Source organism: Lagopus muta, chromosome 9 (assembly GCF_023343835.1).
Source record: "Lagopus muta isolate bLagMut1 chromosome 9, bLagMut1 primary, whole genome shotgun sequence".
Classification (NCBI taxonomy): domain Eukaryota; kingdom Metazoa; phylum Chordata; class Aves; order Galliformes; family Phasianidae; genus Lagopus; species Lagopus muta.
Window position 1 is genome coordinate 10,482,595 of NC_064441.1, and position 17,617 is coordinate 10,500,211.

Sequence of the window (17,617 nt, forward strand, 5' to 3'; positions counted from 1 at the left end):
CAGCAGCAACTAAACATCTTGTTCTATGTTGAGAGGAATCTGGCCATGCAGACGTTCACCTTTGACATTCCAACTTGTCTTTACTTTCTTGATTCAAGGTGACATACAGACTGAGCCCTACTACCTATGTTACAGTGGTTGGAGGCCCAAGGTTGGCTCTGTTTTGGTACCAAGTCCTTCTATCGTTGATGTCCACATATTAAAGGTAATATCTTTTAGTGCATGCTCATAGGAAAGTTTGATTTTGTTTGCTACAACTGATGATAGCCCTGCGCCTTTGTTTTTAGGTGCTGAAGTCCTCAAAAAGACAGTTTTTAAATGTCTGCCACGCATCCATGTCTCAGTTTTGCTGGCATGAAACCAGGAAAGACGGCACATTTTGTTTCCTGTTACCTCCAATCAGTGCAGGGAGCTCACACTGCTGCTCACTTCAGCTTTGCTGAGATGTGGATGTTTTGTCTTTTAGGGGAGTCCATGGTTATGGTGCACAATCAGTGCAGTTTAAGGGTGTATAGGTGCAAATTGAGGCCTGTGACAGTTTGAAGGATTGTGTGGGCTCCAGCAGCCAGACCCAATCTGAGCACACACAAAAAAATAGTGTTGATAGACAACTTTCATAAGTTGCTTTGTCGAGTGTCAGCTTCATTTCACAGCACATTGTCACATGCCAGTGCTGACACTTGTGGCATGCCTTGCTGGCACAGTGTGCCATGTCTTTTGTGCTGGTGTCTTTTTCTGCATATCTTTCCCACTAAATCCCTGTCTTCAGGCTTTGCTCTTGTATAGGTGAGAGGAGCCTTGTTGCATAGGATATACTGGCAGAGCAGTGCAGCCAGCACTGTCAAGGATGGAGCATATGAACCCTTTAAATGTAGTGATATTTCTGTGCTATGGAGTGCTTTCTGCTGCTGGACAGAATATCCAACTTCTTCCATTCATTCAGAAATTGTGGCAGAACGTGTTACTCTGAGAGCAAAGACGTAGCAGAGTTAACAGTTGCTGGAGGCCAGGTGAGATGAACAATAGCTTACTTAATTTACATTTGTTGGCCATTTTGTGAACTAGATGTTCTCCCAGTGGCATGCTACCAGAGCTGGGAAGGGAAACTGTCCTCCTAGTACCACACATAGGCAAGGACTGTAGCTGCTAGCATGTTAAACTGAGTCTTGAAGCTCTGTAAATGGTTGTGGTGTGTGTGGATAGAGAAAGAAAAAAAGAAATGTCACTCATCAGGACTTTGACACTGTCAAATAACAGTGGGAAACAGAGAAGAGAGTGTAAGAGCCTCAAAGCAGGAAAGTCTCTATAAAGTCTTTCCTGATGGGTAGCCAACTTAACCCACAGCACTTCACTGAGAGAGGGGCAGGGAGTTTAAATCAAACACACATGGAGACCTTTGTACCAACGAGCTGAAGGTCTTCCTCGGCTTTCTCAGGTGTGTGACTGTGTAACCCCAGTGTTTTTGGGGCTGTCCTAATGTCCCACTGTGAGCTGATTTTTTCCATCTGCCACACAGGTTAGGAGGTGTACAGTGTTTCCTAAGGTGTGTGAGAGGCTTTTGTTGTGCCTCATGCCACCATAAGTGACTGATGGTTTGCTAAGGCCAAGTAGGCAGCAAGGAAAGCCAGCACTTAGAGCACATGGCAGAAGAGTTGCTCTCTGTTCACTCTGAGGTAATGTAAGCTCTGGTTATGAGCTGCACTAATTAGTTCTTGTTATGGGCCAGCACAGTGAGTGTCACATGAGGTGATTAGCTCAAACACAATGGATTGAAGCAGATTCCTTTGACGTATTGGTCTGAGCATGGCATTTCCAGGGGCTCACTCTAGCAGTGACAATGAAATGAAAATATGGCAAATAAAAATTAGTACTGGGTAAAGGCCCAGGTTGAGACACACAGTGGAAAAATCAGCACTTAGTCCCACTGGATCTGCTGTTGCTCACAGCCCACAGATCCTGCTGTGCTCCATGAAGTGTGACCTCCAGGGCTGGGGCAGGAGGGTCCAAATTGTGACCTGGGCATTGGTGGCTCGGTTAGGTCGTGGAACTGCTAGCTCTGCATGATGGTCTTTAGGCTCCATGTCTTTGGATGTCCATCACGTGTGAGTAAACAGCCAACCCCAACCCACCACTGCCTAATTTTGGGAGATCCCTGTAGTGTGGGATGAAGCTGAAATGTAGGCCATGAGTTGTATCAGATAAGGCTGGGCTTTGGCTCACTACACATCTGTTTGTGACTTTGCCCTAGCTCTGGGAGCTCCCCAGCTCATCCCAGAAGACCTCACTGCTGGGCTCCAGTGTGTGATTTTAAAGTTAACATTGGGCTGGTGTTGCTGATGCTTTGCTGTTGGCCCACAGGCAGGCTGCAAGTATGTGAGCGCAGTGCTGGGCAGCAGTGCCATAGCATAAGGTTCTTTATTTCAAGCTTTTTGAAAACATGCTTGAAATGCATTCCTTCATGCTGATCCTGGGAGTCTTCCATACCCTTAGCATTTGCCCTCTTGGTGCCTGTACAGCTGCTCGCCCAGCCAGCAGCTGGGTTGCTCATCATCTCCCAGAGCAGCTTTGTAGTATGCAATGGCTGTGGCAACAAAGCAGACCCAAGAATTATAGTGCTATTTTCTGCATTTTTTTTATGTGTACCCATAATTTTATGAAGTGAAACAAGCCTGCCTGACTTATAATAGCAATGCTTTGGGCTGTTTTCACTTGTGTAATGGGCCATTCCAACACAATACCCCTCTTCAAGCCCTTGGGTATTTGCTTATTGAATTTGATTTTCCCTCCAACAGATTTAACCAAAGCCTTTGTTTTGGCCTCAGCACCAAAACCTTCCCAGCACCCAGCCAGGGCAGTGTTGTCCCATCTAGGAAAGCCAAGGGCATTTATTCTTGGCACCTGAGCCAGGCTCACAAGGAACCACTACTGCCAACCCCCCAGCAGTGCCTTGTCACTGCTGACAGCAGGGACTTAGCAGTGTTGCTGCCTCCATTTTAGTTTCTAAAGCAAGCAGACATCCTTCCTTCCCTTCATCTTCTCGCTCTTCCCTAATAAATATCATAATTTCATTCTGCAAGACCTGAAAACCCATTTCTGAAACTCCTCTGGCAATTAATACAGTAAAACAAGCCTATAAATATAAATAATTATGATAAAAAGGCATAAAATGCCAGACTTGGGTCAAACACATCCACACAGTGACACTGGCAACAAATAACTACGCAGTGTCTGAATATAGATGGGAAAAGCTGAATACAGAGCAACTTGTTTGTTGCCCATAACTGTCAGACTCCTAATTCGGACAGGCCGTATTTTATTGATAGCAGAGCAAACACAGTCATAATCCGTCCCTACCTTTCCTGCTGTGTGAAAAATCCCATCCATCCCCAGGGAAGAGAGGATGGCAAACCCAGTGGTGAACGTGAGGTGGAAGCATAAGGCAGAAAGCGCAGTCCCAGCCTGTGTTTTTCACACATCGTTATGGCTAAGTTCGATTTTCCAAAAGCTCTGTTTTATTTTTTTAAAGGTAACATCTTTATTTATTATTATTGTATTTATTAGTTGTTGTTATTATTATTATTATGCAGAGATGAGACCTTTTTTCTTTTTTCCCCCTTTGATCACAGAGCAAACAGTTTGCTTTGAAAATGTTAATGGAAGTCCTGATTTAAAACATTTTTTTCTTCACTTTTTTTTTTTTTTTTTTTTTTTGCGTGTGTGTGTGTTTTTTATTTTGTTTTTTTAAAACGTTGCAACAGGCAAGATCTGGGGTTCAGTTTCCTCATCCTACACAAAGAAAGCTCCTGGAGTTCGGGCTCCTAGCCACTACCGTAGGTCCTGCCTTGCTCAGCTGTCGTCCTCTCAGTGTGGGTTCGCCGGGTGGGGTGGGAAGGTGGGTGGGAAGGGAGGAGCTGGAGGGAGGGAGGGTGTTTGTCAGCTATGTCGAGTCTTGGTTAACGACTTTGCCTCCGTTCATGGTTGGTGTCCCTGAACTTTTTCTAGAGCGTCCTTGTTTTTCTCCAATTTCATGCAGCGATGGCTCTCTGTACATGCACACTGCAAACAGAAAAGACAACCCGTTAGCAGCCCTGAAGTCACAGCATCACTGACCACCATGAGCTATCTGTATGCAAGACTGAAGTCCTCACCCCAAAACAACACAAATGCAGACACACAAAAGCCTCAGTGACCCAGTGGAAGATCCTCTTACCAAGCAAGATCTGCTATCTGCCTTTGCTGCTAGCCAGATCCTTCCAGAGGCACAGACAGAAACAAGGGATTTCTGCTTCTCCATGGGTAAGTCAGTCTAGGCTTTCTATGCTTTACTATTTTTTAATATGTTATATACATAAAATAAGCATTCCAGTTCACAGCACCAGGCATTGTCTCGATATGCTTTTATCATCCAATATCAGGTTTGAGGATTACCTCTTCCCCAGTCCTTAATCTCTGATGTGAAGATTCTGAGAGTCTTGAATCAAAGCCATGCTTGCCTTTGAGCCACCCAACCATTCTGGGTGTGAAGCTCTGGGTCCTGAAGTGGTGACTGAAGCCCATTTGGTGTCTTCAGTCAAAGCCTGAGGTCTGTTCTCAGCACTAGTTCTTCCCTATCAGTCAATAGCCAAGGCAAATGTAGGGGCCCATGTCCAAGTGGCTGTCCTTGTGCCACTGAGGTGTGCCAGTGCTTGCCCTGAGCCAGCACACCTTGATGGCTTGAGGACAGCCCAGTGGGTAACACCAAAAGGAACAGCTCTGTGGAGCTCTTTGTAAATGTGGTGAGCTGTGGAAGGGATGGAAATACAGAGGTACTCCAAGGGCACATACTCTGAAGTTGAGAGCCTGAGATGGGTCTGGCCTTCAACTCTCCTACCTGCATTTTTGCAAAAATTAGGATGGAAGGAACTGATTATGCACTGCTTCCTATTGTAGAACCATAGGATGGACAGAGCCATCAGCTTTCACTTCTGAGTGCTCAACAATAGGAAAATTTCAAAAATTATCTGAATAGATGAAACAAATACCCCACATATAGGAAAATTTATATTTTAATATTAATAATGTTTATAACCTCCCTGATTTGCAAATAAATTCTGGCAATTAGAGGCAGGCTACAAATGACATTATTGCTCTGCATTCTACTCCTCGCTTGACAAACAGTGATAGCAGTGTGCAACAATATAGGACAGAGATAAAGTGCAGTCAACTGTGTATTAATGGGAGGGATATCTCATTGAATATATGAACGTTGAAAAAATATGACTTTTCTCATAGAGTCATAGAGTATCTTTCACACAAAGCTTTCAGAGCAGTTCAGACATACCCACAAACACACACTGGGCCTCACAATGCATCTGGAAGGCAGGGCCTGCACTGCAAACTGTCAATGCTGCTGTTATTTGATGAACATGAGAAAAAAAAGAGAGAAAAACCACTGGACAGAGAAAGCTTAAAGAACAACATGATGAAGTTTAGTAATGGAGGAAAACCTGTGCTCATGTTCCTGCGTGATCTCTTAGCCCGAGCTGCACGGTCTTTTGATGACCCTCGGGATGCACATCACTCCTGAGATGGATCTCACTTTCTGATGTGATGCTCTCCCATCAGAAATGTGGGTTTGTGCTGCTGATGCACCTGTACTGTGCCAAGTTCTGCCTCAGTCCTAACTTCTTCAGCCTCAGGTCCAGGCTTGAGCCATAGGCATTTGCATGGGTCCTTCCCAAGCAGCTGTGTGCATTACAGTCAACCCCCAGCTTCCAGCCTCAGTATTGCAGCTGGGCAATGGGAGATGAATTCAGTGCCCACAAGGACAAAGAAACGCAGAGAAATTCAAGGCACAGTCTAGGTTTTTGCATCATCACTGGCCACAGAGTCACGAATACAAATCAGGCTGCAGAAGTAAACACCATGCAACCGAAAATTAAGGAAACCCTGTACCTAGCAAGCAAATAAGGCAGGAATTAGAGGTTAATCCTCCACTCCAGCAGATGCTGTGAGCACTGACAGGGGGTAGGGCTGGAGGCTGCTCAGTATGCTTTTCACTCAGTGCTGTCAAAGTCTAAGTACGAGACAGGCTGTGCCAACAAACCATGCCAGAAAACCTACAGCAGCATGAGACCTGTGTATTTTCAGTATTTAGATACACCCATATCAGTGTGGTATGCAGAATTTGTACGGCACTAAATATTGCCTGGGTATTTGTACACGGATGTGTGTGCATGGGGTTGTAAGGACAGAGTGAGGCTGTGTGCTCAGAGCACCAGGCAGCTTGGGAAGGATGAGCAATTTGTTGAGAACAGGCTCTCCTCCTGCTTCTCCCACCCACCCCCACCCACACACCAAACCAAATACAGCCCTCCATGTCTGCAAACCCAGCGAATGCTTTGGAGCTTCAATCAGATAATCAGCTCCTGTGTTCCAGATTCTAATCAACGCATCCATATTCATGCTTTAATTGGGAAATGCCGTGAGCCTGATCCACTGCGTGGAATGGGGAGAGTGGGAGCAGGGCTGTGCCCTGCCTGGTACCTGCGCCTCTTGATGCAGGCTGCTCTGCATGTATAAAGAATTCTGCAAGCAGGTAGGCAGGGAGAGGTCTAGGGGGGACAAACAAGGGGGGGAGCATCCTCTCAAAAGACTGAAAGCAAGATGGGGCTGCTTTCACCCAGGGACAGATGATCCTCTCTCCTGTGTGCTGATACAGGATTGATGGCTCACTGCTGCTTTCTGAGCACAGCATCAGCACACCGCCCTTGCAGGGAAGCTAAATGCACCCTGTGCTGTCTCCCTGGGCACAGGGACTAGCAGTGCTCAGGAAGCACATAATGTGTCCCAAACCCTGCATGCTTCACTTGGCATCGCTGCAACAGGAAGAGGTTTGGAGGTGCCTACGCGCTCCTCACTGCCTTTCTCTAGAATACAAGGAAAAGATTATTAAAGGAGCTTAGATACATCCATGTAGATGGCTTTCCCTGCCCTAGGTCTCGGGAGTTTGGAGGAGCTGAGATTTTTCTAAGCAGGAGGCAGGGCTGGGCACAGCTCCGAATGCCGCTGCAGCAGCGGCCACATTAGCTAATGCTCTGGTGGAGAGAATTAATTATCTGAGCAACAGCTAGGGGCAGGAGGCAGCGAGTGATTATGCGCTCTTGTTTTCTGCCTCTAATTACTGTGTTCCTACCCCAGGCCCAGCTGATGCATTTCAGAGCTGTCTGAGCTGGCGGCTGCCAGGCGGCTGGATGTGCAGGATGCTGCCAGATGGAGTCAGCTTGTTCAGGTGGGAGCCAGTGCAGGATGACAAATGGCCAAGCAAAAGCATGGTTAAAATACAGCGCGTTTGCCATCTAATAAAATGATTAGCAGTTTGATAGATGAACAAATGAGTTAGTATAGGGCAGAGAACATACCAAAGCCTGTCTATCTGAAAGACAGGTACAAAAGAGGAGCTGTGTTTAACACAGATTGGTAGAGTGGTAGGCCAGTCATCAACATGTCTTGTTCTTAACAACTGACACGCGTCCAAGGCCTAAGGGCTGAGGCACCAGGAGTCCAGAGTCAGGGGCAGCCCCAGCTGACTCAGAGGGAGGAAAAAGGGCCAGATGTGCCACACCATATACACTGGAGTTAGGACCAGTGAGAGCTCTTTTGGTAGAATAGTCTGGAAATGATATCTTCAAGGAGAGGGAACTAAAAACAGCAGAGCTCATTCACAAAAATCATCTGATAGAATTTTTACTTAAGGGACAGGAAGAGGCTCCCGTTAGTCGAGATGGAAAAAACAAGAGGCACAATAGATGTGTTTGTCCAGTATTAATCAATGCAGACACTTAAGGAGATTGAAATTGCTGTAAAAGACAGCTTGGTGTCCAAGTGACAATTATACCCAAGCTAGTTTCTTGCGCAGTCTGGTTCAATCTGTATGTCTGCACTTTAAAGGCTCATTTAGCCCAAGTGATCAGCGATCAGAAATATCAAAAGAAGTGGGTTGCGTATGTGTGTTTTTAACCAAGAGTGGCCTCACACCGTACATTAACTGCTGACAGGCAGGCTGTTTGCCTTGGCTTTGCCAGCACACAGATGGGAGAGGAACTGAACGTTTCCCATTATTACTCACTACGTTTTTTTTGTGCTTTTATATTGATTAAGCTTGGTGCGATTTTCAAAAACAAACAAGCACATCCTACCTCCACTAGACCAAACCTAACTCCTTGTGCAAACCAAACGCAGAAACCCTTCCAGTGGCTTTGCACAGAACAGCCCCAGCATCTGACAACCTACAGGAGACAAAGCACTCTGCAGGATTAGCATAGCACACCCAGACAGAACTGTGTATGTATATATATGTATATATATATATACATATATATAAAAGTTCCTTGGGAGGACATTTCATACTTATTCATTAGCTTACTGGCCATTTGCAATTCTGAGAAAAGAGCTTCTAAATTCAGAAAGCAGTATGAAGCAACAGGAGTCAATGCTACAGGAGCAATCTGGGCTTTTCTGTGATTCCTTTTCCTGCAAATGTTCCCTTCACTGAGCTGCTGCATAATTCTTCTGTGCACAGCAATCAGCTGGGAAGTTTCAGCTCAGAGATAATTGCCACTGAAGTGGTGGGTGAAGTGATTCCTAGCACTGCATGCGACACTACTCCTTTCCACAGGACCCGAATCCTCTGTGCACACATCACCATGTCAGCACTGTGTCACAGTGTTAATGCTGGCGGTGGGACCTGAGCAAAAGCAAACCTGTGTACATACTGCAGATGGAAGCAGCACGGCACCAGCCTGAAAAAGCAGCCAAGCACACACGCTGGGACATGCTGCGGTGCTCAGCAGAAGGGACATGCAAGTACAGCAGAAGAGTGCTTTCAATCGTTCTTTCTAGTCATGTCAAAGAGAAAGATGCTGTTAAACCAGGGCAGAAGTTGCCCCTTTTCTCTCACATCTCCACTTGCAAGCTCTGCTCGCGGAGACTTTGATGGATGCAGCACAGACAAGTCACATGGAGCTGAACACGTTTTACTCCAGCCCTCTGCTACTGACAGTGAATCTTGGGCTTGGGAACAGAGCCCTCCGTCTGGAGCCATAGTCCCAGACAGCTGAACGCTTTGGGAAGCTGACACATGCCCGGGCTTGGGCGGCTGCCAGCTCTTTGATGCAGCAGAGGCCGCCTGCAAAGCGTGTGGAGGAGGGAAGGGGTGGAGGAGCCCTTCATTTGGCTGCCAACTTCCAAAGCGTTCACTCGCTCAGGAGGTTATGTGACAGCTGTGATTGAAGCGAGTGTGGGAGGAGGCAACTGCAGGAAAGGGAAGCTCTCGGGCTGGGTTTGTTTTTTCAAAATGAAAGCTGGAGCAGCACTTGCTGCAATGAGAACTCCGCTGCGGCCAGGCACCTCTGTTACGGTGAATCCTGCTGTGAGGAGAGCCGCAGGAATGGCCTACTTTAACACATGCAGAAGACAACTACTGAGCCATTCAACAGACACCACACATGCTGCACTGGGGAAGAAATCTGGATTCCAAGGCTCTGCTCAGTGCCAACAGACAACCAGATAGCAAAGAGCCATCAGAAGGAGCTGGAAACGCAGCTGGGACAGCTAGCACCTGTAAAATCTCTTCCTAGCCAAGGCAGGAGAGGAATGGAACCCAAGCTCCTGCTGAAGCATGCCCTGGTCTTCAGCAGAAACCAAAGCTGAGGAAGGCTGCCCTGCTGCTGCCTCCAATTGGCTTCCAGCTGCAGAAAAGTCACTGAGAACAAGCACAGGAGAAGCGCACCTGTGGCATTCTCTGTTTTTCTACCACCTCCATCTTCTGTGCAAAGGCTGCAAATACTTGTGAATGCAGAGCTGAATTTCTCTTGAATTTACTAGTAACAGAAAAGGGACAATTGCTTGTTTCCAAAATCAAGTTAGTACCTGATAAAGACTAAGCTCGTTACAGTACATCTCTTCATCTACCAGATGCCAGCCCATAAAAAATGCCATGGCATGAGCCCATGGCACACTTCAGCACTGTACTGTCAGTAAACGGGCAAAAATTCAACTTCCACTGAAGCCTCAGGCTGTGATAACATGCCGAGTTTTTTACGTGAGATGGAAGATGAATGAAATGCCAGCAGTGCAGCCCAGCACTCCAAAAGTGCTCCCCAGCACCCAAATCCATGCAGCCCCAAATCTGCACCTGCCAGCTCACCCACCCTGCACACCACACAGATGGAAGGAGAGATTCCATACCTTCAATGGGTTTGGGTACAAAATGTGATGAGGGTTTGGTTTTTTTCACCCGGTTTCCCTTCATAATTTGACCTTCTTTATTGAGTCCCAGGAACCACGCTCGTCCGGATTCTTGCTGCCGATACAGCGTGGAAGAATAAATAACATAGTAGTTTTCAAAGACAGATTCCTTAAATTTGCACTCTGGTGTGAAAACATCCTGCAGCGAAAGAGAGAAAGAGACAGAGAGAGAAGAAAAAGCGGTGAAAAGATTAATCACTGATTTCCTGGATTAGGCATCACTGAGTGATACACGACAGTCACGCATTGCAGTCAGTTTAACAATAGAAAACAACAGGCATCAGCAACAGTACTCATCCAGAAAAGTCCCCACTGAAAAAGAAGGCTTTGTTTCCCTGACAGGGCAGAGGTGTGGTTTACAAAACCACCCACAGTGAACAGGCTTGAAAAATGTGCAGAAGTCAAGAATTTGTGTCCCAGCAAGCTCTCAAAGCCAGCCATAGCATTGCCCTTGTTTGTGTGTCTTACTGTGAAGTGTGTATGCTCTCCCAGGTCTCATCTACAAGCACTTGGGACTGAAGTACTACGCAAAAAAAAGCCCACAGAGCTGGGAAGCAAAGAAACAGCCTTGCTGCTCACTGCTACTTCCAGGGCATCCCTCTGGTTTTGCTCTTGCCTTCTGCATGATGGGCAAGAAACGTGCAATGTGCAGTGCCTAAAACACTGAGATTCTATAAATACTTCCAGGCAAAAGGCAGCTTGTCAGGATCAGGTAACTGGATGTGGAGAAATGGGAGTACAAAAATCAAGTAACAAACTTACTTGTTTTCAAAAAAGGCAGGAGGAAACGCTGGCACAAAGCTTGCAAATCTTTTGATAAAGATGTAAATTCAGACACAGAGAACTGGTCTGGTACCTTGCTGTGTCCTGCAAACTTCTCAAGGTTTTTACAACAGGGAAATAACATTAAGCCTCTTCGAAAAGAGCTGGCTGCCCATGGGACTCTGCCAGCAGCTTCCAACTCTTCACTAAGACAGACATCGGTTACTGGTCTGAGGTGCGTTCTTTTTCCCAGACTTAAATGAAAATTCATCCTAGTGAAGTAAATGCTCCCATTGGGTTTCTTAAAATGATGATATTCTTTGCAAGAAAAAAAAACAAACACACACAACCAACCAAATAAACAAATAAAGAAAGACAAAATTACACAAACGCCCCTCAAACTTTTCTAAAGCTAATACATATCATCTTGCACAACCCAGGGAAAGCATCTTGGAGGCCCATGATGAAGGCAGTGCTGCTCCAGGACAACAATGCTCCCTCCCAGGCCACTGCCACTCAGAGTTCTTAGGGAGCTTCTCTATCCTCCCCAACGGAAAACCCATGACCAACATCCAAGCAAAGCATCTGGAGTAATGCCACACATTTACTGCAGACCTCATTTTAAGAGTGAACATTTTGAACATTCAGCAACATTCAGGCATGTATTCCCCAGTGCTCCAGGGGTTATATAAAGTGTTGTTGGCCTGACAATAAATCCCGTGTTCAGCAGACCTGCAGAGCCGGGCAGGCTTGAAACCACCAAAGATAAAGCAGAGTAGAAAGCACAGAGCTGTGCTGCATTTGTGAAGCTTGCATCAATCAGCACCATGTGCATAAAAACACTTTCAGCCCATTGAGTTGTTTTCCCTCATCTAAGGGAGTCTTCCTTGCTGGAGAAATATTTTAGGAAGAGGGAGTGAAACAAGTTGAGAGAGATCTGGATGACTTAGAGCACTATAACACAGTGCTTAAAGTAGTTTTCCAGAAGATCATCGTTTAAGCACCCCTCAAATCTGCTCTTTATCTGCAGGCTGTGCCTGGCTGCAGAAGATGTGCGCTAACCCAGAGCCAACGCCCAGCCCATATGGCTTTCATCTGGGCCAGCCAGGCAGCAAACCCCACAATGCATGGGAGCATCCCTGCAATCAGGTTGGGCACTCAGCCCCTTTACCACATGCTGGCTGCCCCACCAGTATAAATGTTTTAACAAAATTCTCCTTATCTGAACTGGAAAGTTTTTACTTGGGGAAAGGTAACCAATGACTTCCCCAGAATATGGAATTTGCCAAGCACAGGAGTTGCACTAGGCAACTTTTAAAGAGTTCCTTCCAACTCAAATGACCTATGATTCTATGGCATGTTTGGATTTTCAATGCTTGTTTTTATTTCAACATGGAACAAGGACAGTTTTTTATTCTCAATGAAGCAGAAATATAAAAACTACTGCATATTGAAATTGTGGTTATAGAAAGAAAAAGATATCTAGATTTTTATTTAAAAGTGATTTAAGATCAAGTGTTCATGTAAACATCTCTTTTAAAATTATCATTATGTAATATTTTCTGTCATACAGCTCATGAAATCACTTCATAACCACATATCCACTTAGAATCAGAGAATCACAGAATCATGAAGGTTGGAAAAGACCTCTGAGATCATCCAGTTCAGCCATCCACTACCACCAATACTGCCCAATGCCCATGTCCCTCAGTGCTGCATCTCCACGGTTTTTGAACACCTCTAGGGATGGTGACCCCACCACCTCCCTGGGCAGCCTGTGCCAGTGCACCATCACTCTTACAGAGAAGAAATTTTTCTTAATATCCAACCTGAACCTCCCCTGGCACAACTTGAAGCCATTCCTTCTTGACCTATTGCCATTAATGTACCATTAAAGAAGCAAAATTATGTTATCTGTGAAGTGGACATTTTTAATGAAGACATAAAAACTAAAGCAGAAATAGTGATTTTCATCGTATGTTTAATCTCCCCTGAAATTACTCAAGCAAATAAACCTTTTTGATTGTTTCTGTGATTTGGCTGGTTGCTTCTTCACCCCCTATAAATTAGCTGAAATATGGCAACACCATCAAAACACAGTTCTCTCCATTAGGTAGGTTTAAGAAAACCCAGCAGAGTTCTAGTTGTATTCACTATTATTATTTTTCTTATTATATACAACACCCCATTATCAACACTGTGCCACACAGAGACAAACACACACTATGGGGCAATTCCTTGTACTTATTGACAACCCCTATGGTCTTCACAGAAAAGAGATGGGGCAGACAAGCAGCGTTCAGGGCACTCTGCCAAGGTGATAGCACATGCATCCTTATGTTTTTCTTCACTGATACCTCCTTGGTGGCCAATGTCTAGCCTCCAAAGTTTACAAGGCATGGCTATGTCATGTCACTTGGTTCCTGCCCATATCTCTTACTTTGTGCCTCCCCATAATGAAAGCATCTCGGGATATTAATGACAGAACCTATCTATAAGCTTTACTGTCAAAATTAATTGTGGCAATTATGTCAAATCAGGTGGGAACTGCTGGTTCAGTTATGTTGAGCTGAGAAGAGCTTGGAAGAAAGCAGAGTGTAGGTGAATAGGACAGACTTCACACTAACAGTTCTGAGCAAGAGCCACTGCATGGGTTGAAATCAGAGATAACTAAAGGTCGTTTGGGAAAACCACTGAACTATTGTCCAGATCTTTATGTTTGTTTTGGTTTTTAAAATTATTTCGGTGTTAATTAAATGTGCTAGATGGGGAGTCCCATCTAGCAAAGACTGTCCCCCTACAACCTCCTCCAGAAATAATGGTATAGTATTCTTGACTATACCATTAGTCAAGTATAGGTATAGGTATAGTAGTAGAGTATAGTATATACAATAGTATAGGTATAGTATTCTTGACTAAATTACTTTTAGGGTAGAAAGTAAATAAATACATTTATTTTTTCACTGTTTGGAGATTATGGGTCTGAGACATTTTGTTAAATATCAACAGATACTGCTGGAAGTGATTTGCAAAAGCAGACCTTTTTTCTTTTTTTTTTTTTAGTTGTTAAGCTAAAAACTTGCATGAAATATTTGCACAAGAAATGTTAACAATTTACATGCAAAATGAATAGCATTTCCCTGCAACTTGCTTTCTGTATCTCAAACACTTGTACAAGAGGCAATTCCACTAAGACAGAGTAATTAGACTTGCTTTGAAAAACAAACACAGACCTCATTTGTGCTAACAGTAGCTTGATTGGAAATTTCACAGTTTAGGAAAAAAGTAAAATGGCATCTATCACATACAAAATTAGGGAGACCACGTTCAATGACACTTTGAAACACAGAAAGTAGCTGAATGGATGTAACTGGCATTTTGATTTTTGTTCTTAGTGCAACAGACGTGCTCAGAGAGGGTGTAAGGTACCATGATTTGTCCCAACAGCTATTCCTGTTTTAGAAAAATACGATGTTTAATTTATCTTTGACCCCACCAGTGTCTCCTGCCATCTGCAGATGGAAATGTGGACTTCCAGGCACAAACCCTGCAGGCAGCAGAGAGTATTCTGGGAATGCACAGCTCTGCTTGGATATTTCAGCTCCTTCAAAATATGCCATCCCAATGGTGTCACAGTCCTGGTACTGCTCCAATGAAGCAGCAACTCTTTTTTTTTTTCTTTTTTTTCTTTTTTTTCCCTGAATATCTCCTTTTATTATAACCCAGAATATAATAGAAAATATACACATTCACATGCAAACCCAATGACTTAATAAATTTAGTCAGCGAAACAAGCAGCAATAAAAGAAAAAGCCCATTCTGCAAGTAGTTTGTGCTACAGTTTAGGAAGAGAATGTTAATTATGAGTGCAGAAATACCTAACCAACACACTCCCAGAGTAACAGTTTCCCTTTTTTACAGCACTCACGGGTTTCTTTTTTATGTTCTGCACAATTACTGAGCCAGATCTTCAGATGGGATAAAAGCCCTTAACTGCACCAAAACCTACATATGGCAAAGATTTCCTCCTAGAGAATATGACTCAGGATGTTTACTGATGTTAGTGTTTAGATTTGAGAGTTCGAAGTCCATCAAAGTCAATTAAAATATATTTTGCTCTGTACACCTCCATGAAAGGAGGTTATAGGGAAGTGTGGGCTGGCCTATTCTCCAAGAGGAGCTGATGGCCTTATGTTGTGCCAGGGTAAGTTCAGGTTGGATATTAGGAAAAAATTCTCCAAAGGAGTGGCGATGCACTGGCACAGGCTGCCCAGAGACGTGGTGGAATCACTGTCCTTGGGGGTGTTCAAGAAATATGGAGATGTGTACTTAGGGACTTGGTTTAATGGGTAATGTTGGTGGTAGATGGACAGTTGGACTAGATGATCTTGGCAATCTTTTCCAACCTTAATGATTCTACGGCTCTATGTTTAGGGAATCAAAGCACTGCTCTCAACATTGCGTTGTGATTGTGGAGGCAGCCCATGGAACACTTGGATCACTCAGTCTGCACAAGCATTGCTCTGTCCCAAGGGAGAGGATAGCACTGCAGCAAAGCACCTGGGGTTCCTTAAAAACCCACTTCACTGACCTCAGCCAGAGCAAGGTTTAATCAACACCTCTTTGATGCCACGAGCAACGAGAAGCTCATCACGGGTATCAGTGTGCATCAACCTGAGTGGATGAACAAAGGCGCTGGATTCCCACAGACGTGTGAGATCCCAGATGAAATGTCAATATCCAACTCCCATTTAAAGGTGTGACAATTCTTTAAATACCTGGGAGTTTGTGACCACAAATCTCATACCATAGCACTTGTCCTGGCTCTTATTCCCAGGACATGTAGGCCCTGTCCACAGGATAAGCCCCACTGAGACTACAGCAGTGTACTGCTCCATGTAGCTTACACCATGGCCCAGGGTTGCCTCTGCCTGGAAATGCTTTAAAATAACTGTAGCTGAGCTCTCTCTTGGCATGTGATCAAGAAACGCAAAACTGCATCCAAACTTTACATCTCATCCCATCTTTGTCCAGATGGCAGGTGATATTCACTGTTCACACTCCACTTTTCCTCCCCCTTCTAGCTCCATAAGAGATTGGTGACAAGCCTTCCTGGTGGCCTTTTAGAAGTAGGAGAGAACAGATAAGTTTTAAAATAACAAGCTGCTACATGGGAGCACACAGCCCCGCTTCAGAGTAGATATACTTAAGGAAACAATATGGTTATCTACAAGTATTCTGGCTCTTTCTGAATCATCTGTGGTCGAAGGGAGCACATTTTCACGTAAATCCCCATCTATGCCAATCTGATTCCCAGTTCTGACAGCTGGGAAGCAACATTAAATAGCAATCCAACTTACTGCCCCTGAAAACCATAACTAGAAGGCCATTTACTCTTACTTTCGCAGGAAAACTCTGTGTCCAGGGTACATATGTGTTGTGTTGGCTTCACTTGAAATCCCCCAGACCCATAACAGATTCTGCATGACATGCCAAGCTCCATCCTGCTCCAGCTGGATGGTTACCCAGATCAAAAAGGGGTTGTACAGATCCACGTGAGCCATGGTCTCACACCTGGAAACTCTATGAGTTTTTGAGAGCCAAATTCAGACCCCCGCATCCCACTATATCTCTGCGTTGTGCTCTCCTGCTTTCAGTTCTTGGCCAGCTCACTGCACAGATACATTTTACTAAATGCTTTATAAAGTTAAATATGCACAGATTCCCTGCACTGGCCTTTGGCGGCTGCTCATGCAATCCTGATAGGAACACGGCTTTCAATTTAATGAGTGCTGACAAGAACATAACTCAGGATGATTCTTCAAGCTGGGTTGCTCCCTTCCATGCCTCCCAGGAGAGCCTGAGTGAGAGAAGAGGCTCCAAGAGAAAGATTTGAGTACAGAAAACTGAGCAGCTCTGTGTACGATGTCATCTCAGAAAGGCTGCACGGTGAGCAATGCACAGATGGGAAACACATGAAAAATGACACGTTTCTGCCTGATGCTATGCTTTTTGTTATTGACGAACCCCAAATTCAAATTCATTGTTGGATGAAATAACTTTACATTATTTCTTTTCAAATTATTAGCTAGATTTGGATTTTAATTGATTGGTTTGTTCTCTGATCTTGGACCTTATTTCAAGTTAGGACTGTAAAGCCTTAAAAGTGTGGAGCTGTTAAGCAGTGATCACAGCATAGCTCATTCACATGGCATGTAGCCCATCTAGTTCAGCATCACTCTTCTAGAAAAGCAACTGATTCCTATAAGTGAGGGTTTTGGACAGCATTGGTGCCACATTCCTGGCAGCCTGGAGATCTGGTGAAACTCCAGTATTGTGTATCACCTAGGAATTCCATATCACCTATTGTCTTCTCTGCATTCTGTTTTTCTGACAAAGTGTTTGGAATTGGTAACATTGCCATTAGCCCTGCTTTACTCCAAAGCAGTATCCAGAAATACATTTATGCATTCAAAGGTAACGATCATGAGACAAGATGGGACAAGATGAAGATATGTTAGTTGCATACAAGAAAAACAGACTTCCTAAATTAGCATCTCACTGCCTC

General features: G+C 44.5%; 1 protein-coding gene across 5 annotated transcripts in view; it reads right to left on the minus strand.

Annotated features, from left to right (window-relative positions):
- Positions 1-2,489: 2,489 nt before the first annotated feature.
- FGF12 (fibroblast growth factor 12) overlaps positions 2,490-17,617 on the minus strand; it is a 187,518-nt gene continuing 172,390 nt past the window's right edge. For 3 of the 5 annotated variants that reach the window (XM_048955375.1, XM_048955377.1, XM_048955376.1), the window contains 2 exons: positions 10,228-10,426; positions 2,494-4,056 (listed from right to left, as the gene is read on the minus strand). In XM_048955375.1, the coding sequence (XP_048811332.1) occupies positions 3,938-4,056; positions 10,228-10,426 (318 nt within the window). In that variant the 3' untranslated portion in view covers positions 2,494-3,937. Of the gene's footprint in view, positions 4,057-10,227; positions 10,427-17,617 lie in introns of all 5 variants that reach the window. The other 2 variants (XM_048955378.1, XM_048955374.1) reach the window with 2 other exon arrangements.